Consider the following 27,414-nt stretch of genomic DNA (forward strand, 5'->3'; position numbering starts at 1 on the left):
ATTGTACCAAATCACAGTTACTTTCCTCAAAATCTGGAGAGAAGCCAATCCAAAGGAATTTGTTGGCTGAGAGTGGGATGTGATTCCCTCTTATTTCCCGTGTTTCCTTTCCTTTTTCTTTCTGCTACCTTCTTGAATCTTCTTGCACTAGGGTTTGTCACATGGCTGCTTCACCTTCTGACGACGTGGTTCGCAATGGCGCTCCTTCTACTTCCTCCGTCATTGACTTCCTCTCCCTCTGTCAAAACCTCAAGGTGTTTTATCTGTAAACGAGCTTTCTATTTTGTAATGTAGTACTTTGTTTTTCAGAGTGGAATTTGTTTGTATTACTTGACTTTAAGTGATTTCAATAAAAGCTAGATTTCACTTGCGCAGCTTCGTTTGGTCTTTTCTGCTTTGCCTGCTTTTAATTTACAGTACTCTGACTTGTTTGAGTTCTGTGTGGTATGTAAAACAGACAACAAAGAGAACAGGATGGTCACTAAAAGGTGTTAAAAATCCAGAATCTATTGCTGATCACATGTATCGAATGGGTTTGATGGCTTTAATTGCACCAGATGTTCCGGGTTTTGACCGAAACAAGTAAATTCACGTTCCTTTTCTATTAGATGATTATACATTTCTTAATGACTTTATTTTTGTAATGAAATGGGCAATAATATAAAGAGAGGTAGGTTTCCTGAAACTTGTTTGTGTTCGTTTATTTCAGGTGCATTAAATTGGCTATTGTCCATGACATTGCAGAAGGTATGCTAATCTGCCACTTGCTTTCAGTTAATTGTCTATGCCTGGTTAAAGTGGTTCTGGAAGCCTAAAGCATTGTTACTAATAATAATATAATATTGTGGACAATTTAGGCTAACTTCTGGTGGAAACGTAAATAAACTTGAAACAGTGGACGAGATTGAGTTTGTGAACAATTTAAGCTAACTTCTGCTGGAAATGTAAATAAACTTGAAACAATGGACGAGATTGAGTGAATACAAGGTAAAGTTTAGGTTTGAAATTTGAATTAGATTCGTTATGTAATATATAGTGTTCTAGATGGAAATCCTGACTGCAACAAGTTATGTTATGATGCCAAGCGATCAGTGATCTAGAAACTAATATACATTATTGCACATGCATTTCTGCCCTCTATTTTACTGTTTTCATGTTTCACACGATGAGAACTTGATAAATGCCAAAACTACTAGAAGTCCACATGTGTAAATAAGTTTTACTTAGTACTACATGTAAATTCACTATGCTTTCATAACCCCTATTTTTGGTTTACTATGGAAGCATAATTTGGGTTTTCAAGTTATTAGAAGCTTTAATATAAGTGTTTTACAATATCATCACATTTCTCATGCGTTCTTGTCTGAGTTCAGGTTTGCAGTTTCATTTGTTCACTTTGGTGTTTTGTTTAACAGCAATTATTGGAGACATAACGCCAATAGATGGTGTGTCTAAAAAAGAAAAGACTTATCTCGAAAAAACAGCATTAGATCATATGTGTGAAGTACTTGGAGGAGGATCTGCAGGTATTTTTCACTCTGTAGTCTGTACATGAGTTTGTTAATGTGAGGATGGAGAAAACTCACACCCCTTGGTTTTTATTTGAATTTTCATATTGAAGCGACGGAAATAACTAAGTTGTGGATGGAGTATGAATCAAATTTTTCTCTAGAAGCTAAATTCGTGAAGGACCTTGACAAGGTTGGTGGTTTTTCTGCTAATGTCTTTCAGCGAGTCATAGGTTAACTTTTGACTTGTGTGTAATTTTGTGCCTATGTGATCAATAGGTCCCATGAGGGGAATATAGAGAATGAAGAGAGAAAGTGGAAAGTGGGGGAATGAGAAAGGGCTGTTCCATTTGGAGGGGGATGGGGGGCTGTAGGGTTTATTGAACTTATCCTGAGAACTTGCCATGTCCCATCCAAGTGGGCTAGGCTCAGGATTACTTTTTGATTCATTTTAATAATGAGATATTGTGATTCATTTTATTATTAATATTCTATCAGGCAGATGATTTTAATTTATTTAAAATTATTGTCACATTTTTGCCTGCATGCCTTTGAGTCTTGCCATATTCACAATTAGTTATCCCGATTCTCTAAATTCTGTTCCATACAGGTTGAGATGATACTCCAAGCTTTGGAATACGAAGATGGTGAGACAATTTTTTGAATTTTTTTTTCTTTATATCTTTTAACTTTGTTATGATCATATTAAGGCCTTTTTAAATCATCTGGATAGTTTGACAATTCTTATAATAAATATCTACAAATTAATCTATATATGTTCAAGGAACTTGTATAAGGGAAGTGATGTTGAGTTTTGGGCACATGGTTTCCTGGACCAAGTGGATGGTCTCAATAATTAAGACAAGCTTGGTGGAGGGTCAGAGGCGTGGGAGTTTTATCATTCTCCTTGACAGATTATCAACTATATCTAATATTTTGGCTAGAATTTTTCGGAATTTGTTGTCTATAGGATATCATTAATGATATGTTATATTAAAATAAGAATGATGAGGGCAAACAACTGTTTAAATGCGCATTCATATATTTTTTATACAAATGTTTGTAATCAGTTATTTTATGCAATGTTGGGCCTTTTTCATAGAATTTAAAAAATAATAACCTTATATGTTTCTTCTTCGGTTAGATTGAATAGAATATCCTCTACCATCTACTTATAACGTGTTGACTTCTCAGTTGTAATGATATTGTGGGGAATTATACAGGTTGCATCCTACTGGTTTTTAATTCTAGTACATGTTGCATTTAGAGTTAAAACTTTATATTAGTAAACATTGAAATGAAGGGGTATTTTGGTTATTTTTTTCAGTGTTATAATACTCATGGTTTAGATATTCTGAATTCTCTTTCTTGACTTTTTGCAGAGCAGGGGAAAAATTTGGAAGAATTTTTCCGGTCAATTGCTGGTATGAATTTTTTTCTAAGTGTGGTTTATTACTTTGTATTCGGAAATTGAACGATTGAAGCTAGATATTACGTGGTTTGTTAATAAGAAGAAATTCCACATTTATGATTTTCTCTTACCTGCCCTTTTTTGTGTGTGGAACAACAACATTAAGCCTCAGCAGTAACTGCTTGCTAACATGAGATTGATTGTCATATATAACATCTCAAAATCGACATTTCTAAGTCTCTTACTTGATTTGTGAATTTATCCCACGACTTTGATATTCTGCATATTTTAGTTCACTTGGTAATAGTTGATCTTGGATTAGAAAATGTTTGATTGATTTTTCACCTATTTACGAAGTATCCATTTTCTGCTTTTTATGGTTAGATAATGTGTTGGGGGAAAACTTTACCCTTTTGCAGGGAAGTTCCAGACTGAAACTGGCAAAGCTTGGGCATCAGAGATAGTATCGAGAAGGAAGAATCCATTCCCCATTACGGATCGCCCTGACAATATGTAGGAGGTTGTATTTGGTTCGTTATGAGTCTTTGTTCTTTTGTTCATTTGGCAAGAAAGGTGAGTAATAGGGGTTAGAGGTATGCATGAACTGCAGACCACCTAATAAGTTGAAGCTTTTCATGAAGCAACAAATGGTTAATTTCCCTAGGAAATTTAGTTTCTCGTATAATCAAATTTGTTCAACTGTCTTTATGGTTTAGGAAACGAGCCCTTGCCCTTATAGGGCAGCCAGCTACAACTAAAATAAAAAAAAAGGCTGTTTTTTTTCCTGCAACCTATCAATTTTTTTCTTATATCCCATCAAAGTTTCCGGAAAATCTTATCCAGAATAGAATTGGGTGAGGGTCTTCCAAAAAAAAAATGTTTCCGAGATTGATTTAGTAAAAACAGCCAATAGAAATGCATTTCATTAACTATTTTTTAACTTCAGAATTTTTAGATGTTTTAATCATTTTGTTTGATATAATGAGGGCTATGCTAGATGTATAAAATTCTGCGTAGTACTTTTTTAAAAGAATATATAATTATAATTTCAATAGTTAAATATACTATCTTATGTACGATAGTTCTTTAAAGTTATCGAACGTTAGGTTAGGACCAAAAGAAAAATGTAAGGATACACCAAATTATTTGAAAACGTAATTCGTTGTGAACTAAATTCTTGGAAGTATTAAAATTAAAATGAAGTTATTGAAGTGTAGCTTATTTGTCACATTAGTGATAGAAAAATGAAACTAGTGGCATTGTTTTAAAACTTAAACATTCATTTTTGTTTTAATGTTTGAACTTAATTATTTATTACTTTACTGCTTAAATTTAGATTATTTTACGAAAGTATATGTAAAGACTTAAAAATTGACATTTTAAAAGTAATAATTGTTTAAAAATAATGAAATTTAATTATTTTAATATTAATTTTTTTTAATATAAATAATTTTATTATGAATTAGTTATATTATTTTTAAAATATATAATCTCTTTAGGAACTCCTTTTTTTAAGCTTTTGTTGATTTAGTTGTAATTTCTTAAATTAGAAGAATAAATTTGTTTGTTTTTTATTTTTATTTTTATTGTATAATCATCTTGTTTTTAATCTTGTCTCTAATATTTTCTTCCTTCAATAAATTTAATAAATTTATCTTAACCTCTATAACAATTATTATTAGATTTATAACAATTATTATTATATTTGCTATTATCCTAAGTTTTGTAATGGTTAATTTGTAAATTCAATTTATTACATAATTTTTTGTATAGAAAGAATTTATTTTATATTTGTTTTCCATTTTCTCTTATAGTTAAATGAAAATAAACAAAATAAAATTACACAATTCGTAATAATTATTTAAAAATCGTCTCCTCCATATATGTTATGGCTACTAAGCTCGTATTTTATAGTAATTATTACATGTCTTAACTTTTATTTCGATCTTGCAAACTTTACCTTTCAATCATATCTAGTAGACGTCTTTCTCAATGAAATTTTTAAATTCTCAATCATTTTTCAATTCTCACTCCCATGTTAGCTTTATTTCAATTTCCTCTTATTTTGATTCTTTATGTAATCTTTTCCTTCTTAATTTTGTCTTTAATATCTTCATCCTTTAATGAATTTATCGTCACCTCAACGAATGTATTTATCATTACATTCTTTTTTTAGTTTCTCAATTTCAATATCTCGTGTAGAGATATTTCATACACTTTTTATAATTAGGTGAAAATAATTTTCTTAGTCATTTTAAATTATTTTTACATTTTTTATTTATATTAATATTTAATCATGTATTCATCTAGTACTAAAAACAACTTCACACTATAATTTAAATTGTTTATTAACATAGTTTATATATTTAATTTTTAAATACAGTAGTCTTTTTAATGTTAGAATCTACTCATTCATTTTAAAGTAGAATTATAATTATAATTATAATTATAAACAAACAAATAAATACTTATTTAGTTATATTATTATTTATCAATATTTTTACCTTTATTTTTATTCTATCTGTTGTGCTTAGTATCATTATTCCTTTTTGTTTTTTTGTCTTTTTAATTCATTTTTAGTGGCAGGAAAAAAAATTTCTATAATCACACAGACAATAAAATATACATTTTTTTTTATTAATTTTAACACTTTTATAAAAGACAAAAACATAAATGAAGGACGAGATTTTTAAACTGGACAGTTCAGTAGTTTTCAGAAACAGGATAGGATCAATAGTGGTTGTATAAAAACTAAAACTCCTTGGGAATGGGCGCGTAAAAGGGTAAATCTTCGCAACCTTGTTTACTGAAGCCCGATGAGGAAGAGATATCCATACTTCGAAACCTTTAAACAGATATTCCAGATGCGCTCAGAAGAATGTCGAATATAAATCCTAAAGGTTTGTTGCTTTAATATTTCTTTTCGGAATTATGTTGGATAGTTTTTTTTTGTTTTTTTTAATCTTATGTTTATTAGATTAGGCATATATGTGAATAGGAACTTGGAATTGGATAAATTGCAAGTTTATGGATTCAACTATGATTACACTTTGGCGCATTACTCGTCGCATTTGCAGACTTTGACCTTGTCAAAGAGCATTTGGTTGGTGAGGTTAGCTCTCACAGAGCTCTGGCTGTGTGTTTTTATTTTTTTACTTGTCTTTTGTTTCTTTCAGCTTAGGTATTCGGAGGTTTGCTTGGGTTTAATCCTCTCATAATCTTCTATTTATAAGAATAAATTGATAAAGGATACATGATAATTAGAGTATAATATAATTATGATTATGGTTATATAATATAATTAAAGTATACAATCATGATAAATAAGAAACATGATAAATAGATAACCTTATACATAATATAATTATGATTATGGTTGGATTGATCTGAATGAATGCTTCTAGACGGAAGGTATTTGGAACTCATTGTTTTTGTTTCATTGGCAGTTGAATGCACCTCTTTATAACTTGGTTTTAAACTCTATGAATTGTTTCCTGGTTCTGAAAATTCACATTGGCAAATTAAATGGTAGTTATATTTGATAAACGTCAGCCAACATGGTTTGTCTGTTTTTTCATATATTAAAATAGTGCCAGTAAAAGATATTTATTTTTTTGCATCAATTTCTTTCCATTGAATAATTTTACAGCTAAATCAAAGAGAAATACATGATATATATGGCAGTCGGCATATTGGTCGTGATCAAGCTCGATCACTTGTTGGTTTGATGGATTTCTTCTGCTTTAGTGAGGTTAGTTCCTTGTTATCCTGTTAATAAATAATAACTTTTGTTTTTGTATTGTGTAATGTTGGAGCTTTACCTCAGTGAACTTTTGTGCTTTGAGTTTTGTACTCTTCTTCATATGTCAAAGAAGATTATTGTTGTTTCCTGTATACATGTCATAAAGTTGGGCACACAAATAATTGATTGGCATCCATAATGGCCATACTGCAATATTTTTCTGTCATTGATTTGAGCCCCTACAACATATGAAGTAGTCATAGGATGTAGGGAAAAGTTAAATCTTGTAAGATAAAAGGTTACTTCCTTCCCGCACAATTTTTAAATATTTGTCTGATGATTAGATATTTTTTATTTTTGAAAAAAAAACCAAAAAAGTAGTTTTGGTGCTTAGTTGCTTTTCCAATAATAAACTAATATTAAAGCAGAAGTACCGTTTTCAAAAGTTTATCCAAATGTACGCACCCTTATTGAGACTTGACCTAGTATATTCAATCCTAATTGCCCTTGCTTCTTCAATTGACCATTTATTATGTTGTTGACGGTTGCACTCAAAGTGATAGAGACCTTCTTAGACTCTTGTTGGGTTGGATCTTCCATTCAAGCTTCATGACTTTAGAGAACCTTCTTGGATGTAAGAACTTGCACCAGTTGGGAATCTTCGTGAGTTATTGAAGGCTTTCTTGGTTGGACATGGTCTGGCTGGGTACTTGATGGTTCACGGTGAGGTTGCTCTCGGCTATGTTAAATTTCTTGATTCGTACTTAGAGGTAAGCGCAACCGTAGGTTGTGGAAGCTATTAGGAGAGATTAGGATAATGTTTCTTGAATACTTGAAGGATTCTTGGATCCTAACTTGCTTTGATATTTCGGCCAAGCAAGAGAAGCATGAGGTGAAAATTATTTTAATTATGAAGGTCTGATGTTGCTAATCTAAGGAGGCCGAGAGGATTGAGTTTAGTTTAGGAGGAAAAAAGTTCTTGAAAGGCAAGGTAGGCTTTGATTCTTTTTAAGGTTTGGCCTTGAGGTTTGTTTTGTTGGGTAATTTTCTTTGTTGCAAGAATGATGAATTTTGATGGCTAAAGGAGGAGGTGTGCACACAAGCTCAAAAAAGCAAGAGAAGGAAACCAAGAATGGTTAGGAGAAAAGAGGAAGGAACAAGACTAAACAAAGACATTTACCTTGTCAAAAAGTGGCGGTTAGAACTTTGCATACATTTGCGGTCTAAAATAGTGGCGGTTTGCAGACACAGCCACTCTAATTCTTTCTATTTATTTATTATTATTGTTATGGATTTTTATAGGTGATAACAATATTATTTCTTTTAATACGCAGAAGATGGTCATTGGTAGAAAGCTAAGAAAATTACCTCATTAGGTAAATGACTAATTAAGCCATCCTAATCAACTGACAGTTGTCTAAAATAAGGGTTTTTTCGTTATTTGAACTGACCCATTTGAATTACCAGTTTAGCATGGCCTTCTTCTCGGTACTATCATACTAATGAGTGGGAGTATTGTCTTTTAACGTTTTCCGCTTCACGTGAGTCTGAATGGTTTGGACCTTCTTCTTCTATATAATATCAGACCATCTCTGCTTCTCCCGCTTCCTGTTCTTCTTTTTTTACCTTTTCTGCAAACAAATATCAGCCTTCATTTATGTTATCTTTTTTCGTGTTCTATGCATCTTTGGACGTGTGAAAGGTTAGTCATCCACATATACTTTTCCTACTTTGTCCACTTTTTCGCTTTCTATGTTCATCTTCTTCTCCTTTTTGGACCTCATCTCTCAACTTTTGGCTTTCTTCGTCTCTTTCTACTTATTCCTTCTATTTACATGTATAGAACTCAGTAGCTTGACTTCTACTTTGTTAATCGAACTCTGTTTTTGTTAAAGATTTGGCGAACATTGAGTTTATTAAGTTACGTATTTTATAACCCAACTTCTATTTCGTGTGTATCTTTGTGGTTTTGGCTTCAAGTTTGTATTTTTATTTCATTAAATTGATTCTTCAACTGTTTCCATCGTGTATTAGACAAAAACAAAATTGACATGATCAAGAAGAGAAACGTTGAATCTTGTTGTGAAATATATGGAGATGATTCTTACATAGTAATCTAAAGTATCAATGCATGACTTAAACTTTGTGCTTAATGTATATCAAATCTTCATCATATATATATATATATATATATATATATATAACATGATAAATATTATGATGGTCAGGGTGATACCTGCAATGATTAAGAAGGAAGATATGGGTTTGTGGGAGGATAAGAGGTTCAAAGTTATATAATGTATAATTTTAAAATCTTAAAGAACATGAGCTGAATTTAGTGTATGCGAAGTATAAAGGATATCATGGAAAATACTATGTTGATTTGTTGATTGGTAAAGTATATTGTTGATTTCTTCAAAAGCATATATATGTTCTTCCTTGATAGATATATTTATTTCTAATTACTTGCTGATGTAGTTTATAATTTTCTACAATTTAGATGTCATGGGTGTGGTGGAATTTGTATTGTCTAAAATTCATGACTTCTTGGAAGACAAATCGTGTAACACTTAATCCTGCATAAGGTTTTAACAGATTGATAACTTATTCGTGGTTTTTTTTGTTCTTTTAGCTAAAGTAATTATTTTTGAATAGGACCATGGTCAGTTTCACTTGATAATGGGTGATGATGTACCTGAGTTACAAGATTTTAAGAAGCACTTTATATTATAGAAAAAATATTTTCCTACTATGAAGGAAGACTAATAAATTTGTAATTGCACAAGTTGTAGAACTGAATATTAGAATGCTGAGGACGATCCCAAGTGTTTTCTAGAGGATCTAGATGTTGTCTTAGGATGTACTACGGCCTTTAAGGTTAGGCTACAACCACCGAACCACCGACTACCGACCACCGACCACCGACCACCGACCACCGACCACCGACCACCGACCACCGACCACCGAACTCCGAACTCCGAACTCCGAACCCCGATCCCTTAACATTGATCCCCGATCCCCGATTCCTTAATCATTTCAGATGTCACGTAATCATCAAACATAACAACTCACTCAGGTTTGGCCACGGTGACATCTACATCGTTAGATTTTTAACGGCGTCAGCAAAAATGATCGTATTGAACATTTTTAAACGAAATATGGGACGATCTTACTGAACTTTTTCGAAAAGTAAGATCCGTTTGAACCAAACTCCCAAAAGTAAGAACAAAATGATGTATTAAACCAATAAATAAATAAATGGTTAGATAAATTAAACAAGACTCTTTTGTTAACCATGAACAGAAAAATATCCAAATCCATTTCCTGAACCACTTTGAAACCAAAAGTAGTGTCATGCATGAACTATAACAAAGCAATACAATGTAATGGTAAGAATGCAGTAATTTTGGGTATGGTGTGCGGTGGTTTAGGACAGCCATGGTAGCTTGTTGTCGAGGAATGTAGATTGGGGTCAGGTGTGCGAGCCTTATTAGGTATTGCAGCTTGTTTCTTGTTCAAAATATGATTTCAAGTTGTCCTGGATCCTGATTGAAAGGGGTGTGTCTCTTGTTGAGGTTTAATCTCATTCAAAAACCCATCATACATGAGGGATCTAAGGATGGTTAAATGGTAAAAATGAAAAGGAAAATGAGAGAAGGCTGTAAATGTAATTCTCCCCACTAATAATTTAAAAATATAAAATTAGTTTGGTAGGTTTTGAAATGAAGGATAAGATAAATAATAAATTTAATTCTATCCATTTACAAATACTAATACTAACATTGTAAAAAAAAAAAGTCCTACTATACTCATTCTTGCTTGGGAGTCTTACCCCCAAATTGATTTTTTATTTAAAACTGTCTAATATGTTGATTGATCATTATTAAGATGGGAAGTACATTGGCCCTAGTGTTTCCAGAATGATCAGTCCCACTCACCCATAATTTTGGCCTCATTGTATATTCGAACGAAAAACCGTAGTCCTACTTTAGAAAGGAGCAACTCTAAATCTATTATATTCTTTTATAACATACATTATAAACCTATTAATTTTATTTAATTTTAGATGTCTATTATATATTTATTTTTTTCTTCATATCTTTTTCTTTTTATCACGTTATATATTCTATAAATTTATTACTTTTATTCTCTTTTTAAATATATCAATGTATTGATCAATTCAATTTTTTTTTTATGTACGAGTATTTTCCATTTAGAAACTGAAACAAAGTATATATGCCGACATGCAGGGAGAAAAATCTGGAAAGTCGTTATGTTTTACTGTAAGTCAGGACAGCAAGGAGACATCATAATAAATTTTTGGTGTTCGTTTCTATTTTTTTTTTGTTAACGAGGGATTTGTTTTTTTAAATGTTTAATGTAATTATTTATATTGTAATTTATGTTGTTGGTTCTTATTTTTTTGGTTATTGAGGGATTTATTTTTTTAAAATGTTTAACGTAATTTTTACAGTGAGATGAATTTATATTTTTTTAAAGTTATTTTTTTAAGGTATAGTGAAGTGAATTTATATTTTTTTAAAGTTATTTTCTGATTTTAGGGTTTTTATTTTTAATTCTCTTGCTTTATTATTAATCTCTTTTAAGACTATCTAACAATGAGTCTTTACGATCAGACCAACCTCGACCCCATGATGGCATTCACCAGCTCTCCATGGACACTACCTGTGCAATCAAAAAATAACCAAGAATCAGATAACAAAACAAGACTCGCGATTCAAGAGATGAATACCACAACCATCAACCTTAATCGAAGAATAGGAAAACCCCAAATTTAGTTCAACAAAATCTTACATCTTAACTCGCAGAAGAAATCAGATAATCATAATAGAAATCCCCAAATTTTGATGTACAACTGAAATCCTCCGCTGCACTCTCGTCGCCTCTGTCGCACTCTCGTCGCCTCCGCCATGCCTTTGGGCGCTTTCGTCACGCCTCTGCCTCGCCTGAACGTGTATCCCCTTCCTACAAACCCTCGACAAGACCAAAGAGAAGAGGGATGAAGCTCTCTCCCTTACGACACAAACTAGATCAAGAATAAAGAGAAAAAAGATCACGACTCCCTCCTGCGAAGTGAACCAAACCAGAAAACAAAGGGAGAAGAAAGGTTTGTTGTAGTGCAAACCAGTACGCTATAAAGGGAGGAAGAAGAGCACATCCACAGTGTCACTGTCCTCGCCGCCAAGAGGCTGTTGTTCGAGCCACAAAGCCATTATCACTCCAAAAATGACTTTTTGAGTGTTTGAGAAGAGAAAATCCCCAATTTGATTCTCATGCGTTTTCTTGCTTGAGCGAATAAATTTAGCCAAAGAAACTTTAATTAGTGTATGATAACAATCATGATATCAGAAAATAAAAACCCTAATATCATAAAATAACTTTCAAAAAATATAAATTCACCTCAGTATGTCTTAAATGTCCCGTCAATTAGGCATATTATTCAATGATTGTTCGTCTGAATATTTAGCCGTTAACTATTTAGACGTCTTTAACCAAAAGGACTAAATTATAATATAAGGGACTCCATTAAAATTCTAAAAAAAATAATCTCACTTCAAATAAAATTAACAAACAAAAATAGAGACATAACATAGATATTAAGTTTAAATTTTTAAATAATTTATTCACATGGATCAATCAATTAGTGAATTCATGGCATATTTTTCAAATACCACATTTTATTTCCAAACTTATTATATACTCGATAAAGAGGGCAAAGAGAGAATATTGACAAGATAATAAAAGAGCAAAATCTAAAGAAAAACGCCAATAACTAGCAAACTTTTTTATTATAAAAATCCAGTTTTCTATTATTTTATTTGTAGACTTACAAGAGTGGATGAAATTGAAGAAAAGATTCTACTCCCTTAGAGAGAGACAAGTGAGAACAATGTATGCAGAAGCCGTTGAAATGAGGTGAATGTGCATGGAAGAAAGAAGAAAGAACAAGGCAAATACTGCTATTCACCAATATTCCTAATTTTGTACAAATGTTTCTTAAATCAAATACACTGAAAAGAATGGAAGTTTTAACAACGACTTAACGACAAGGAGCAAATGATGAGGAACAATCTTCATATAAAAAAGCAATATGTGAAAAACTAGTTTTACATGCCAGTGAGACACATATAAACGTCTAAAAATCACAAATACTTCGTCTCTAATTCGAGCAGCAACCTGCCTTCTGGTTCACTGGTTGTCCTCGAATTTGGACGGTTGGAGGCCTGGCATTGTTCACTGGTTGGCTTGCCATTCTGTGGAAAAGAACCAAAGAGATCATATCAAGCTGAACACTACCCATTAAAGGAACTTAATAAATTTCATTTAAATTCACATCATTAAAAACAAAATGAATAGCAATAATTAGTAGAAGGGGAAAAAGAGGTCCTTTATTGACCTGTTTTTAATTTCAGCGGCCATGGCCATGAAAACCTGCTCTACATTAGTGGCATTTTTAGCACTAGTTTCCATGAACGGAATTCCAATTTCGTCCGCAAATGCCTTCAAAGATAAGAGCAGAAAGCACAAACTTCAGAACATTAGACAAAAGTAAGACATGTTGCTGGGAAATATACACGATGAAACAAATTAAAATTTAGAATTACCTTTGCTGTCTCATAGGACACAACTTTATTTGCTGTAAGATCACACTTGTTTCCAACTAGAAGCTTGTTAACATTTTCACTTGCATAACGGTCAATTTCATTCAGCCACTGCTTAACATTATTGAAGCTATCTTGGTCAGTGACATCATAAACAACCTGTAAAAAAAAGCAACATGATTACAACAATATTTTCCAAAGAACCAAAGGAAACTAACTCAAGAAGGAGAACCAGTTTAAAACACTAACAATAATGCCATGAGCCCCACGATAGTAGCTGCTAGTGATTGTCCGGAAACGTTCCTGGCCCGCAGTGTCCCACTATATGGTAAAAAAATGTAGAAAAATCTGTCAACAATCACAAAATAGAGTAAAGCAACGATCCCAGATAAATGGGACAGGTGTTTAAACAAATAATTTCCCACTTTTTCACGGGTAACCTTAAATCCTCAAATAATACAGGTTCAACGGACCTACTACAAATTGGTGACAGAAAACAACTTGGATTAAGAGTCTTAGCCAATGAACTACATGATTATTACATTAAGCATAAATAAAGAGATTCTTGAGTACGTGAGTGATAACTCAGATTCAGCATTTTCTAAGCATTCTCAAATTGATTATACAAGTATTCCAGTAATAGACAATTTCACAAGATGTAATTTAGAAGTACAAAACAAATTGACACATAATCAATTTGTGTCTAAGGCAAAGCACAACACAAATAACATTTATTAAAGTCAAAGATCATGTGCTTACAATTTGAAGTTTAATAGTCTTCCCATCCTGCTCCACAGTGCGGATTTTCTATAAAAGGGGGCGTGGTAAATAATTAGTTGCATATTTGTGCTGAAAATAAAATGGAGATTAGGTTAATGCTAAATACAAATGCTTACAAAGTCCACTCCAATGGTACTGATGTAGCTATCAAGGTATGAATCATCCTGTTTCACAACAAAATAAAATATTCAGGGTAACCTCCACTACTTAAAACAAATTCAATAAAAACTGTTGGTTTGCACTGCAACCTCCACCAATAGACACACTACCGTATATTTATTTCTAACCAGAGGGTCCAAAGTTATAATACTACTTACACCATATGTAGAGCATGCATCTATAATATTTCATAAATTTGGAATATTCAAATTCTTTTTCATTAATTGCAAAATAAGAAAGGAAATATATAAACAATAATAAAAAGGACAGATGCTCAGAACTTACAGCAAACCTAAGGAGAAGACATGACTTGCCTACACCAGAATCTCCAATCAGCAAAAGCTTGAACAAATAATCGCTGCAAAAAACATGGTTCCAATCAAAGACAGCAAAGAAATACTATTAACGAACTGTCAATCCATGACCAATAATACTGAAATATAATTCGTAAGACGAGCACGGGTTCCATAGCATGCCACAGCAAAACATGACCGTCTAAAAGGTAGCATGCAAGCTGCCACGTATAGGACATCACTTATAATAATCGTAGATACAGTCATGCACCGACAGCATACTCTTTACAATTAAATTTGTCTCGTGATTTGTACAATACTTGTCCACTCAAATCCAGATAACTCCACTAACTTCGCACAAAAGTCGGAAGTTTTTTCGATAAACTTTAGACCACTTCGCATTACCCGAGTAGATTACACGATATATTTATGACCTCAGCAAGAATCAACACTAACAACTCAAAATGCCTCTAAATTTATAAATCAGTTTATTGTAGGAAGGACCACCCGTTGCTTAACCATCACGTTCATAGATCTATCTATAGGAATTTTTTCATCACAGAAAAATCAAATTATAACGATACTTAGTTAGAATACAACATCACTAATCACCGCGACAAGAGAGAGAGAGAGAGAGAGAGAGAGAGAGAGAGAGAATAAGGTATCAATTATAATAAATTTACAAGTCACAACCACCAACCTAGTCCTTAGAATTCACATATCTTCAACTAACAAACAAGCTGGCTTCTTGTTCTAGATAGCATATACTGACCCAGTTTCTGCAGTTATTTCATCATTACAAAAAGACTGGTATTAAGATAAAACTTTTAAGTCCTAAGCCGGATCCGAGAAACAAATATTTCACAAATAGCTCTAATATAATTGAATACGCACAAACGGATCTACGGTCTAAAGAAACAGATCTAATCAGTGAGGAAGTTTCCAGAAGCACGATCCACTAAAACAAAATTCAAATAACCGAAACAACACTTCGCAAATACAAAATTCAACATACGACTGCAGATCTCAACGAGCTTAATCAATAAACGAACACAAAACACGATTCGCAGCGGGATTTTTGCAATTGAAGCAGTGAGGAGAACATGCACTTACTATTCGGGATTCATGGTGGTGCGAGGTTGGGAACGGTTAGAATCGGAGAGAAGTAGACGGAAGAGGAAGGAGTAAGGAGTCACCGGCGAGAGGAGTGAGCGAAATCTGATCGTCGCCGGAGAAAGCGGAGTGAGGGGATTGAAGAGAGAAATGGAGAAAAGCGTGTAGAAGTGGCGTTTTAAAATGACCCGCGGGTGTCGGAGGTCTTAAGGGTGAAGGGGGTGCGAGTGGGGTGACGTATCATCAGGATCAGCCGCTGCCACGTGTATTGCATCATACTTCCATTTACCAGGTTGGAGCTTCCTTCTTCTCGCCTCGTGTTGTGTATATAAAAACAAACTTCATTTTATATTTCACTCTTTAATTAGCATATTTTTAAATTTTTTCTAATTAAGTTTTTTATGAATTTTATCGGTCTATAAACGAAGTAACAGTGCAATAGCATGCCATAAAAATGTTTAACAAATTATAAATTAATATTTTTTATTCTGTTTTATTTTTAAAATCCTTTTACATGACATGTCATTATCTTCAATGATAATGTATATACATAAAAAATTTAAATTATATAATGAAATAGTAAAATAATAGATAATAAAATTATAAAATAATAAAATTAGGTACTAAAATATATAATTAAATAAAAAATATCGATATCTTTTATCCAGATAACTATAATAACGAATTTACATAAATGTTTTAAATCCACATAACTACATTAATGCAATTTTTTGTTTTTATGTTTCATTTATTTTCTTTAAAATAACATATTTAGGAACCAACGTTACTCGAGAACATATTTCTTATTTTGTAAGCTTCTTTCCGAATAATTCTCATGAGAGAAGATTAATCTAATTTTTCTAAACAAAAATAAAAATTTTGTTATATAAAAACTAAATATCAAACTTTTGAATAATTTAATGTGCCAAAAAGTATCCTTAATAAAAACAACACTATTTTTTTTATTATTATATATACACACACACTTTTAAAAATTGTTGTTATCAATAAATAAATTTTCAACGTTTCTAAGAATCATAATATTCATGATTTCCTTCTTAGATATGAACAGAATTCGGGAACACCAAAAACTCTCAGCTGAATTGTTAAGTATTATAACAAAGTTTTGTTACAGAGTTGGAACGAATTCAATTGAGTTAAAATAAGTTGTTAAATGATAATTTAAGAAGCAAAATAAATAATAGACATGCACCTTAGATTATAAATCAATGAAAAAATATAACTAGTATTTAAATTAATGAGTTTATTAAAGCATCTGCTAAGATAAATTAATCTTGCAAATAAAACTTGATAATTCGAATCATTAGTTTTTAATTTTAGGTAGTTTATATTAGTATATAATGATTTGTTATTAGAAACTTTTAAAAGAATATCGGTGGCACTATTAATTAAAAGTTAATAGATGTTTAAGAAAGAACCAACTACAAACCACCGCACTGTTGCATTTTTTATTACACTGTCTAATAATGTTTTTGCGATTACTAAGACTTTTATTACGTATTTATTATAATATTAATTACTTTATTGATTGAACTTAACATTAATTACTTTATTATCATTTATTTTACTGATGAAATTTGAACTTATTTTAACATTAGAATACATTTAGAAATATAGAAAAGATCATCTGAACATACGAGAAAAAAAAAACTATTTAAGTTAACGTTTCACCTATACCCAAAAGAGTTATGTTATAGCATTTCAATGTTTTCGAAAGTCATGTATAAAGAATATTTAAAATAATTGAAGGATGAGGTAGCATCTAAAAAGAGACAAGAAAAAAAGTTTAGGGCGTAAAGTTGTGATAACAATCAATTATTGTCTTCTTCTCTTGTTGATGTTAAGAATAAAGCATATCAACTAAAGAAGCGAGAGACTGTTCTTTTTTTGGTTAGTTAGGATAGTGCTGTCGGTGTAGACAATTTCTATCACCAATCGTCTACATCTATACTGCTACTCTTGATACTTGATTCGTAAAACTTTAAATTTAAATTTCATTTCCATCTATTCAAACACTTTTATAATATTAATTAGGTTTAATAGGTTCAGAAGTCCCTATATTTGCGGGTTCGTTTCAGTTGGGTCCTCCAATTTTTAAAGTGATCAATTGGATCCCTAATTTGGTAAATGTGATTCAATAATAGGATCTCCGTTAAATGTAGTTAACGTACGTTAACTTTGTTATGAAGTGGAAGCTGAGGCATCAGGTGGCATCCTTCGTGGATTTTTATCATTTTTAGAAATTATTAACCAATGTTTCTCATTAATGTTCTGAAACTCGGAATCACCACCAAGGCAAGAGAAGCAACCAAGAACCCTACGGTGTTCAAGAATTTCCTGGTTTTGGTGACAGATAATATTCTCCTGGTGATCAAGTAGTCGGCAACAACACCGCCAATGTTGGAGAACAGGAACATGTTGAGATAGGGCAACATTTTAGAGGACCCATGTCTTGCAGGCTAAGCTTAAGGCCCAATTCAAAGTAGGTTGGGAGCCAGTTCATGAGCACATATAAAGCATAGTGAAAGGTGAAGTTATTGACAACGATCGCCCAAACAGGGAAGCTGGTTAAAATTTTGACCCATGGGATTTTGGCTGAAAGTATTTTTTTGTTGTGAGAGTCCATTTTTTTATTGATGGGTAAGACTAATTCCCCAACACCAGAAATAGTGGATTTGGGATCAATGGCGTATTTGAACCAGAGTAAAGACCATGAAGCACCCAATGCCGCCTCCGCAAGGAACACAGATTGAGGGCCTCTGAACTTGACCAGAGTAGGAAGAAGAAGCATTCCTAGAGCTGCACCCAGATACATCCCAGAAGTGGTGAGAGAGACGGATCTAGATCTCTCGTGAGGGGGAACCCACTGTGCTAGAACTGTGTGAATGGAAGGGAAAATAAAACCCTGTGCTACACCAACGAGCAAACGAGCAACGACTAAAAGAATAACGCGATTGGGATCGAGAGGAAGAAGTGCACAAGTCAATGACCACAAAAGAAACGAAAGAAGCAGGACCCTCCTCCCCCCGATTCTCTGAGCAGCCCATCCTCAGGGAACTTGAGAACAGGCGTATCCGTAATAGAAGGTGGACAATATTGTACCTTTGCTCGATTCGATGTAGCAACGGTGTAAGCGATGGAAAACCCTACTCGTTCGATGTAGCAAACTGAGGTGCAGATGAAGGTCAAAATAACAATCAAGTACCGCACAGGGAGCTTCATTGCCAACGGGTGTAGGTCAAAATACAATTGATTCAAGATACAAAAAATGACGAAATCTGAGGGAAGAAGAACAAGAAGAATGATTACCAAGCTCTTGCTTAATCTAATGGCTTTTAAAATATGCCATGGACGCCGCAATCTTCTAAAAATGATAAAAATCTACGAAGGATGCCACCTGGATGCCTCAGCTTCCACTTCATAACAAAGTTAACGTACGTTAACTACATTTAACAGAGATCCTATTATTGAATCACATTTACCAAATTAGGGACCCAATTGATCACTTTAAAAATTGGAGGACCCAACTGAAACGAACCCACAAATATAGGGACCTCCGAACCTATTAAACCTATTAATTATTATAAACCATATCTACTATTTTTAAAACAGTTAATACAAAGAGTGATCTATTTATTTTATATAACTATCTTACAATTTATAATTTTCTTATTAAATCATTTAATTTATATTTGATTATATATCTTAATTTAATAGTTTCGGTATTAAAAAAGTTGTCATTTACATTAGTGTAAAACACTGATATAACAACAACATATAACATCATTTATAAAAAACAAAATGATGTAGTTTTTTGCGTGATGACATTTTGTAAATTCTGATAAATATATTTGTTGGCTTAACAGATATAGTCCATTATTTTTTGGAAAAAAATTAAAATTTATGTTTAAAACTCATTTTTTAAATTAAACTAAATACTAGGTGGGTTATCCTAGAGAATATCCATACAATATCACTTTTAATTCCACGCACATGATTTTTCACATTTTTATCTTTTTTATTTTAACGCTTCATTCATTTCTTCATTCTTTTTTTTATTTTGATTTTCTTTCATTTGTGTCTCATACACTTGTTCATTCAAAATGGTCGTGGGTTATCACTTTCGTCTGTTTAAAACTCTTACGCAGTTCGTTAATTTTGTCACAGTTATAATCTAGTTATTTGTTTCGTCGTGCATTATCGCACCGTTACACTCGTTCGATCATAGTGTCTCACAGACTCAATCACATCGCCAAGGAGTCTTGGGTCTCAGTCGCACTGCACATTGCTCTAAGGAGTAGATTTTTCAAATATCCTTCATCTCGTTGACATTGCTTGTCTATTCACCCTCATTTGTTGTTGTCGTCGTCCCCTGGGTTGTTGGGAGCTCCACTAAGGGTTGCTCTACCTACATTGGTGGTTTTGAAAGTGGTTTCGCAAAAACTCTTCATCTCATCATCTTGTTGTCACCACTTGCCCCTCTATCCCTTTGTTGTTGTTGCCCTCCCTTAGGTTGTTGGGGGCTCCATTAAGGGTTTCTCTACTTGCTCTAATGGTTTTCAAGGTGTAACCACAATAGCGAAGGTTTCCCATCTCTTAACTATAAGTTTTTAAAATAGTATTTAATTTGAATATTTTGGATTATTTAGAATTAAATTTAACTTTCATTTGAATATCTAATTAAGATTATATTTTTTATTGTGCATTCACTCTTATATGTTGAATGTGTTTGGTTGACTAAGGGGTGTTCAACCCTTTAGAAGTTATTATTTTAAATATCAATGTTATAGTTGTATTATGTATTAATTTCATGTTTAAGATTCTATTTAAAGACTCAATTCTACTTTTATTTTTAATTATTTTAAAATAAAATGTCTTAGATGGTAAATCCACTGTATTTTCATCCCATCTTGTTTCGATTTATCTTATGGCATGTAGTTTGCATTGAATTTATTATCAACTAAATTCTCTTAGTTCTTTATATATCAATTACATAAATTTTATATATTAGTGCAATAAGCGACATGTAAGCTTTGGGTGTGGATACTACATTATATATTGGATGTGGACCATAGCTCATGCTAACATTGTTGATTTATGACAAGATGTAAGTGTTTTTTTTAACTATTTAACTTTCATATATGCTTTATTATAACATAATTAATATATATTCCATATTACAAGTTTTTTATGGTGTCAAACCATTGGGAACAAACAAAAATGAAATTTGCATAAAATGGGCAAGATATTTTTTGAGGCATAAAAATTAGTTTACATAACCATTAGGAATGTTTTATTTAGATGTTTAAGTATTTTATGGCCTTAACCTTTAGCATAATATTTTTCATATGTTTTAGTACTTTAGTATACCTTAAGACAAGTATTGATGTTTGCAACCTGGTATTTGATTTGTCTGTAATCTGGAATGTATTGGTTTTTCGCAGGTTGTGGTTTAGAAGCTAGAAACCAATGTTGTATTAAAAAAAACAATGCATATTACATCGGTTTTGACCATAACTGATATAATATATATTGTTATTTTTTTAAAATACAACAATAAATATTACATCGGTTTCCTCAAACAACCGATGTAATATTCTTTCCTTTTTTATAATTATTTCTCCATTAAAATGATTCTCTTTAAATTGAGGTTATATTTATATAATATTATATCAGTTTGTGACACTGATATAATAGATCATCCCACTTATTACATCGCTTGATACAATAATGGTCAAAAAATCGATGTAATATTGTAAATGAAAAATGGTAAGTGCACCGATTGCACGTAGCAAGTAATAAATATAATTATCTCCAATGGACTTGTGTAATACTCAATAATTATTGCACTCAATAACTCAATTAGACTACAAAATTCACAAAAGTAGAAATAAACTCTTTTTATATTTTTATTACACAGTTGGTGTGCAACAAGAAATTTAACATAAAGTATTTACAAGTTGTAAAGACTATAGTTCATCCATTTCATTCTCATGCATTAATAATCATCTCAATTCAATATTCATTTCAAAATCAATTTACAATTATACTCAAATCCTATCCTTAGAGCCTTTGAACCTAGGATCACTCATCAAGTTCTAATCCCTTAAATCCTCAACAAGCAACCATGAATTAAGTTCAAGAGTCGTAAAATTACTAATAAATCATGTTTTATCCGTAGATACAAGCTTCATTAGGTGTTCAATTTCAGTTCTAGGTTCAAGTCATATTTCTCAATATATCAAGAACCACAAATCAAACATGGAATAAGTCTATATCAAGTATTAAACATGGAAATTGAATACTAACATGAATTAGAAAAGCATATATTACTAACAACACAAAATTACAAAGAGTTTCATATTTTACAATTAATCTCAACAAATAGGAATGATCTTTCATGGTGGAAAACTTAGGGTTCTAAAAATTGAAGAGATAGGGGAAAAATGGAAACCAAAGAGAAGATGCAAGCTCCTTCCCAAGGTCATTGGCAGTTGTTTCATGTTCCAATTGCATCCCCTTTCGTATCAACACCTCTAATTTCTAGATCCTCCCCCTCGTCAACCCAAAACGAAGAAAACACTATTGATGAAGATTAAAACTTAGGGTTAAATATGTTTTTAGTCCCTAAACTATTGGCTGTTTCTGGTTTTCGTCCCTCTTTCAAAGTAAGGTACGATTTGGTCCTCAATCTTTAAAAAACGTTCGTTTTAGTCCTCAAAATTTTGTTTTTAGTCCTCGTTTTAGTCCTCAAAACGTTCGTTTTTTCGACTAAAACGAACGTTTTTTAAAGATTGAGGAACAAATCGTACCTTACTTTGAAAGAGGGACGAAAACCAGAAACGGCCAATAGTTTAGGGACTAAAAACATATTTAACCCTAAAACTTAAGGAGGAGAAGGGAGAACTTCCCAGCATCCCAAATAGCCTCCAAAGGCCTCTCCCAGTCGCTCTAGGTGTAGAATGAAGTGTGGGAGGAAGAGGATGACCAAAACCTTGCAAGAAACATGTTTAGATAACTCATTTTGATAAGTTGCACGACTCAACGCTATTCCTTTCAAATTACCTAGTGCTCAATGTAACTTTTCCATTGCTCAAGCTACCTATGCAGGGGTTGGTGGGGCTTAGCCTACAATTGTGGCATTTAGACCCGGACAATTTGACAACATGATCATTTCTTATCCAAAACATGCTTCCTTGAATTTTAGTTTCTTTTCCTCCACCAAATTTGTTTTTTTGTTGACTTATTTTACACACTCAAAATAAAGATTAGAGATAAACAAACACACACAAACTAAAACACAAAAAGAACATGAAAACATATTAAAATTGAAAACAAAATAAGGTAAAAGTTATCAAAGAATTGATTTATTTACCAAAATATACATATAAAAACACGTAAAATTAATCGTTATCAAATATGCTAAAAAAACCAATGTAATATCTCTTTCATGTTCTAGTGTTAGTTGCTTTTCGAAAAATTTAGTGTTAATATATTTTTTCTACATTAGATCTTAACATGGTTGTAAACAAATTTATTATTAGAATTTGTAATTAAATAAACATGTATTTTTTATCTTTATAGGTCTCTTTCAATTTTTTAAGTTTTAAAAACAGAATATTAAGGCTGATAAAGTTTGTTGGATGACTTAACTTTTAATTTAATGTATCGTTTTCAGTGAAACAATGATTTAGTGAGGATTTTTTGGTGTGATCACTACAGTTGTTTAATTGTAGAAATTAAATAAGTTAAGTTACAGTTTCTAGAAAAAGAAAAACAATATTGAAAGAAAGATTGTTGCATGGTTTAAAAATAAGATGATCATGTTATACTTTTAAAATGTAATAACCAATCAACTACCATTTATTGAATATTCATATTAATAATACATAATATAATCCAGTTTTATTAAAAATAGTTTATTAGAATGTTTTGAATCATTTTATATGATTTTCAAAGTTTAACACATTTTATTTTCAAAGTTTAATCTGCAGAGGTCGTCCTTCCTCTACTGCGACTCCATCCTCTGGCGGTCCTCCTAACGCTTGGTGGCGGAGACGAGGACGCTGTAGAAGTCACGATTCTCGCACTCGAGGAGGGACCGACGGTGAGCCTGGGTCTGGGAAGGGAGGGTGGATTTAGGGGCGAAGGAGGGGTCCTCAGGATAGTACTCGATGGAATCGGTGGAGGTGGAGGTGAGGGTACCCTGGAGGTACTGGAGAAGCGGTTTGCGGTCGGGGAGGGTGACGGAGGGGACGCTGACGGCGAAAGTGTTGTGGATGTACTGTGTGCTTGAGGTGGTGGTTCTTGATGTAGTGTACTAGGGTTTCCAGAGGCGTATCGGTTGTCCGTGGACGATAAGGGTCTCCATCCACGCGAAATTTATTTTAAAAGGAATATCAACACTAACCGGCGGATTTCTCTCAGAACTGTCGAAAATTTATTTCAAAAGAAAAATTGAAAATTTTACTGCAGCTTTAACAAAAACCGCGAGAATTATCAGAGGTTCTGAAAACCGCCGGGAATAAACCCCCTTTAAATTATATTATTTTTGTAGTGATACTAGTTAACAAAGTAAATTTTCGAAATCATAACAAAATTTTTCCGATTTATTTTTTAGTACACTTAAATATGATTTTTTTATGTAGTAGATTTTTACATAACTATAATAGTTTTTGTTAGATTTTTCACACACAGAATATGTTATAATATAATTGTTTAAGATAGTAAAACAATCTAATTATGATTATGGTGATTGAAATTAATAGTAAATTCAGAATAATAAAACTAGTATAAAACACATGTGTCATTCCTCTTACTCTCGAAGTCTTTATGTATGTTTGGATTGTATGCAATATTATTTTAGTGTATTCCTATACATGAATCAAGTATTTGACAATTTTGTTATGGGATTTCGTTAATTAATTAAAAATTTTAAAACACTAATTCAACCCTTTTAATAATATTGTAACCTATTTTTCTTTATAATTGGTTATAATTCATTTTTACTTTGCATGGAAGCAATATAGATATTTTTAAATTCAAAATATTTTATAAATATAGATTAAAAATTGTAATATTAAAGATACATAACTGTTTTACAAATTAATTTAAAACATTAAAATAATAAAGAATATTAACAAATAATATTAGAGTAGAAAATAAAACTATTTTGTGATAAACATATGTAGGAATTTAATACATAAAAATAACTAAATGATTTTTTTTGTATGCACTCCTCCCAGATTATAAGAAAGGAATTTAGTTTTTGGTAAAGATGAAAATATTTAAGTTGATGTCTACAAAGTCCACTTAATAAAATATCATATGTTAAAGAATAAATTAAATAATAAAAACAAAAATTATTTGAAGATCAAGAATAGGGATGGCAACGGGTCGGGTCGGGCACGGATAGTGCCTACCCGCAACCCGACTCGACAAAAAAATATTCACTTGCTACCCGACCCGCTACCCGCACGGATACCCGCTTAAAAAATATCCGCGGGTATTTTAAAACCCGCGAATACCCGTGGATATCCGCGGATACCCGCAAATATTTTAAAAAAATATATTTTAATAAATTATTAAAATAATTTAAATAGAATTACAAAAAATATATATAATATAATATAAATTAAATTAAATTTAAATTTAAATTCAATTTTAATTAAATTTAATCTTGTAAAATATAAATTAATGTTAATTTTAATTAAATTTAACTTAATAAAATATAAATTAAATTTTTATTTTTATTTTTTGCGTGTAGCGGATATCCGCGGGTATGGATAGTATAATACCCGCACCCGACATGTTTATAAGCGGGTATTAAAATATCCACTACTCACGGGTTGCGGGTAGTAAATATTCGCGAGTATTAACTATCCATCGCGGATTTTATCCAAAAAATATTTTCCGGAGCGGATTTTTTTGTCATCCCTAATCAAGAAAAAGAGAATGGTCACACGCGTTTTGGAGTGTTGTGTTACGCGTGCTCAGAATGAAGGAAGCCTGTTATGCAACAGTGGCAATGCCGCGTACATTTAAATAATCATTAAATACGGTTTATCAGAAACCCTACCACATCAAAAGTGCAGTCTTTTTTTAATAAAAAGTTAAATATATTTTTAATTTTTAAATGAATATTAAATTAAAATTTGTATTTATCTGATATAATTTGATTTTAAAATTTTAAAATGAATAGTTTAAATTTTAAATTTATCCCTATTTCTGTCTTAATCTAGATTAAATTTGTTATATGTCATTTATACCATTAAACAAGCTCAGTTTAAATATCAACGTCGTTTAATAAGTAAAAGAAATTAATATTATTATATTCAAATAATTATACCTATTTATTTTTAAATTTTTAAAATTTAGATATTAAAATATAGTAAAATTTATGATGGAGATAAATTCTACGTTTACATTCAAATTTACTAAATAAAAACATATATAGCCATTTCTTTAAAAAAATTGTCTTATTTGAAACAGAATTAAAGGAGGCTATTTCTAATGGTAGAGACCACAATTGTCTACATGGGTGGGTGCAAAATTGCTCAGATTGAACTACAAATAAGTTGAATGGATCACCTCTAAGATACTATAAATTGAATGAATCCCAAAATAATTAATAAATTTTAATTAAAAATGAAATTAGTCTATCTATCTATCTATCTATATATATATATATATATATATATATATTACTTATTGCTAAAGTTTTAAAGACTGAGTTGCGTCCTTTTAGAGCGATAACATTAAGGAAAGATAAGAACGTGGAAAGTATTTTGTTTCATCCCTGAACGTTTCTCCTTTCTTTACAAAAGAATGAACCTTTTTTTCAGTTGTTATGTATGTATACTTTTCCAATTTTCTTCTCCAAACTTTATATGGGATTCCTTCTATCTTACTATTTTTCTCACATGTTTAGCTGGCAAACATTTAAGCTACACGCTTTACAACGCCTACATTCGTGTCTTATTTGATAAAACATTATATGAGTAAATAATTTTCGTAAAAAAAGTTGTAGAGTCCGTCAATCATAAATTTATGCATAGTAATTTATTATTTTTATAATAAATACTTTAAATGTTATATGTCAACAAGGTATAACATGGTTGGGAATTCAAGTCTGAGTTCAAGTTTCACATTTGATAGAAATGAGAAAGTAGAGCATTATATTTAGATAAAAGATCCATTAATTCATTGCCTTAAGGTTTTGGAGTAAAAAGTGGTATAGTTGGCTCAAATGTTATTGGTGTTTGTGTAACCCACAAGAAACCTCCTCCTCAAAAGACACAATAGTGATATCAGAGCCCAAGGTTCAGATATGGTGATCGAACTCAAACGAGTACTTCCCTCTATAATCAGGTGAGCAAAAAATATTAATGACACAAGTAAAATTGTTTTAGAAAATTAGTCTAATATTAAATATAAAAATACCGTATTTCTTCTCTATATTAGAAAGTCGAACATATTTTATAAATATAAGAATGAATGAAAGGAAACTCACTTAATACATCAAAAGTTTAAAAAGTTTATGTACAGTATAAAATATTAACCGAGTGGTTACAAACAACCAACCGGATATTCAGGTAATCTGTTTATATCTTATTCTGTTTATATTTTTTTGGACTTATATCAGCTTAGGATTCATGAGGTAAATTATAAATACAAAGCCAAGGCCGAAAGCCAGGTATGTTCCACTTACGCATTATTTACTCTACGTTACTCTCCAATACTCAATAGTGATAACCATTCACTA

General features: G+C 31.6%; 2 protein-coding genes, 1 long non-coding RNA gene and 1 pseudogene across 5 annotated transcripts; 2 read left to right on the forward strand and 2 right to left on the reverse strand.

The window, feature by feature from the left end:
• On the forward strand, positions 1 to 3,709 carry LOC108335965 (uncharacterized). Of its 2 annotated transcripts, none has more exons than XM_017572219.2 (8): positions 1 to 254; positions 458 to 582; positions 710 to 747; positions 1,416 to 1,526; positions 1,622 to 1,701; positions 2,119 to 2,155; positions 2,896 to 2,932; positions 3,339 to 3,709. In XM_017572219.2, the coding sequence occupies exons 1-8, from the start codon at positions 162 to 164 to the stop codon at positions 3,352 to 3,354; spliced, it is 537 nt and encodes a 178-aa protein (XP_017427708.1). In that variant the 5' UTR covers positions 1 to 161; the 3' UTR covers positions 3,355 to 3,709. The 2 variants fall into 2 exon arrangements, with proteins under 2 accessions (XP_017427708.1, XP_017427700.1); XM_017572211.2 differs by having other exon boundaries at positions 3 to 254; positions 2,891 to 2,932; positions 3,339 to 3,567.
• A 1,894-nt stretch (positions 3,710 to 5,603) lies between these two features.
• LOC128196233 (uncharacterized) lies at positions 5,604 to 11,079 on the forward strand. Of its 2 annotated transcripts, none has more exons than XR_008248406.1 (3): positions 5,604 to 5,819; positions 6,569 to 6,670; positions 10,912 to 11,079. It is a non-coding gene; the product is annotated as an uncharacterized LOC128196233 (long non-coding RNA). The 2 variants fall into 2 exon arrangements; XR_008248407.1 differs by having other exon boundaries at positions 5,605 to 5,819; positions 6,569 to 8,363.
• Positions 11,080 to 12,618: 1,539 nt separating this feature from the next.
• On the reverse strand, positions 12,619 to 15,884 carry LOC108320547 (GTP-binding protein YPTM2). The gene is made up of 8 exons (XM_017551997.2): positions 15,630 to 15,884; positions 14,509 to 14,581; positions 14,181 to 14,228; positions 14,044 to 14,091; positions 13,534 to 13,605; positions 13,288 to 13,443; positions 13,080 to 13,183; positions 12,619 to 12,936 (listed from the first exon to the last, which is right to left on the reverse strand). The coding sequence occupies exons 1-8, from the start codon at positions 15,641 to 15,643 to the stop codon at positions 12,843 to 12,845; spliced, it is 609 nt and encodes a 202-aa protein (XP_017407486.1). The 5' UTR covers positions 15,644 to 15,884; the 3' UTR covers positions 12,619 to 12,842.
• Positions 15,885 to 17,896: 2,012 nt separating this feature from the next.
• LOC108329132 (probable anion transporter 5) lies at positions 17,897 to 18,975 on the reverse strand (annotated as a pseudogene).
• Between the last annotated feature and the right edge of the window lie 8,439 nt (positions 18,976 to 27,414).

This window comes from Vigna angularis, chromosome 1, assembly GCF_016808095.1.
Source record: "Vigna angularis cultivar LongXiaoDou No.4 chromosome 1, ASM1680809v1, whole genome shotgun sequence".
Lineage (NCBI taxonomy): Eukaryota > Viridiplantae > Streptophyta > Magnoliopsida > Fabales > Fabaceae > Vigna > Vigna angularis.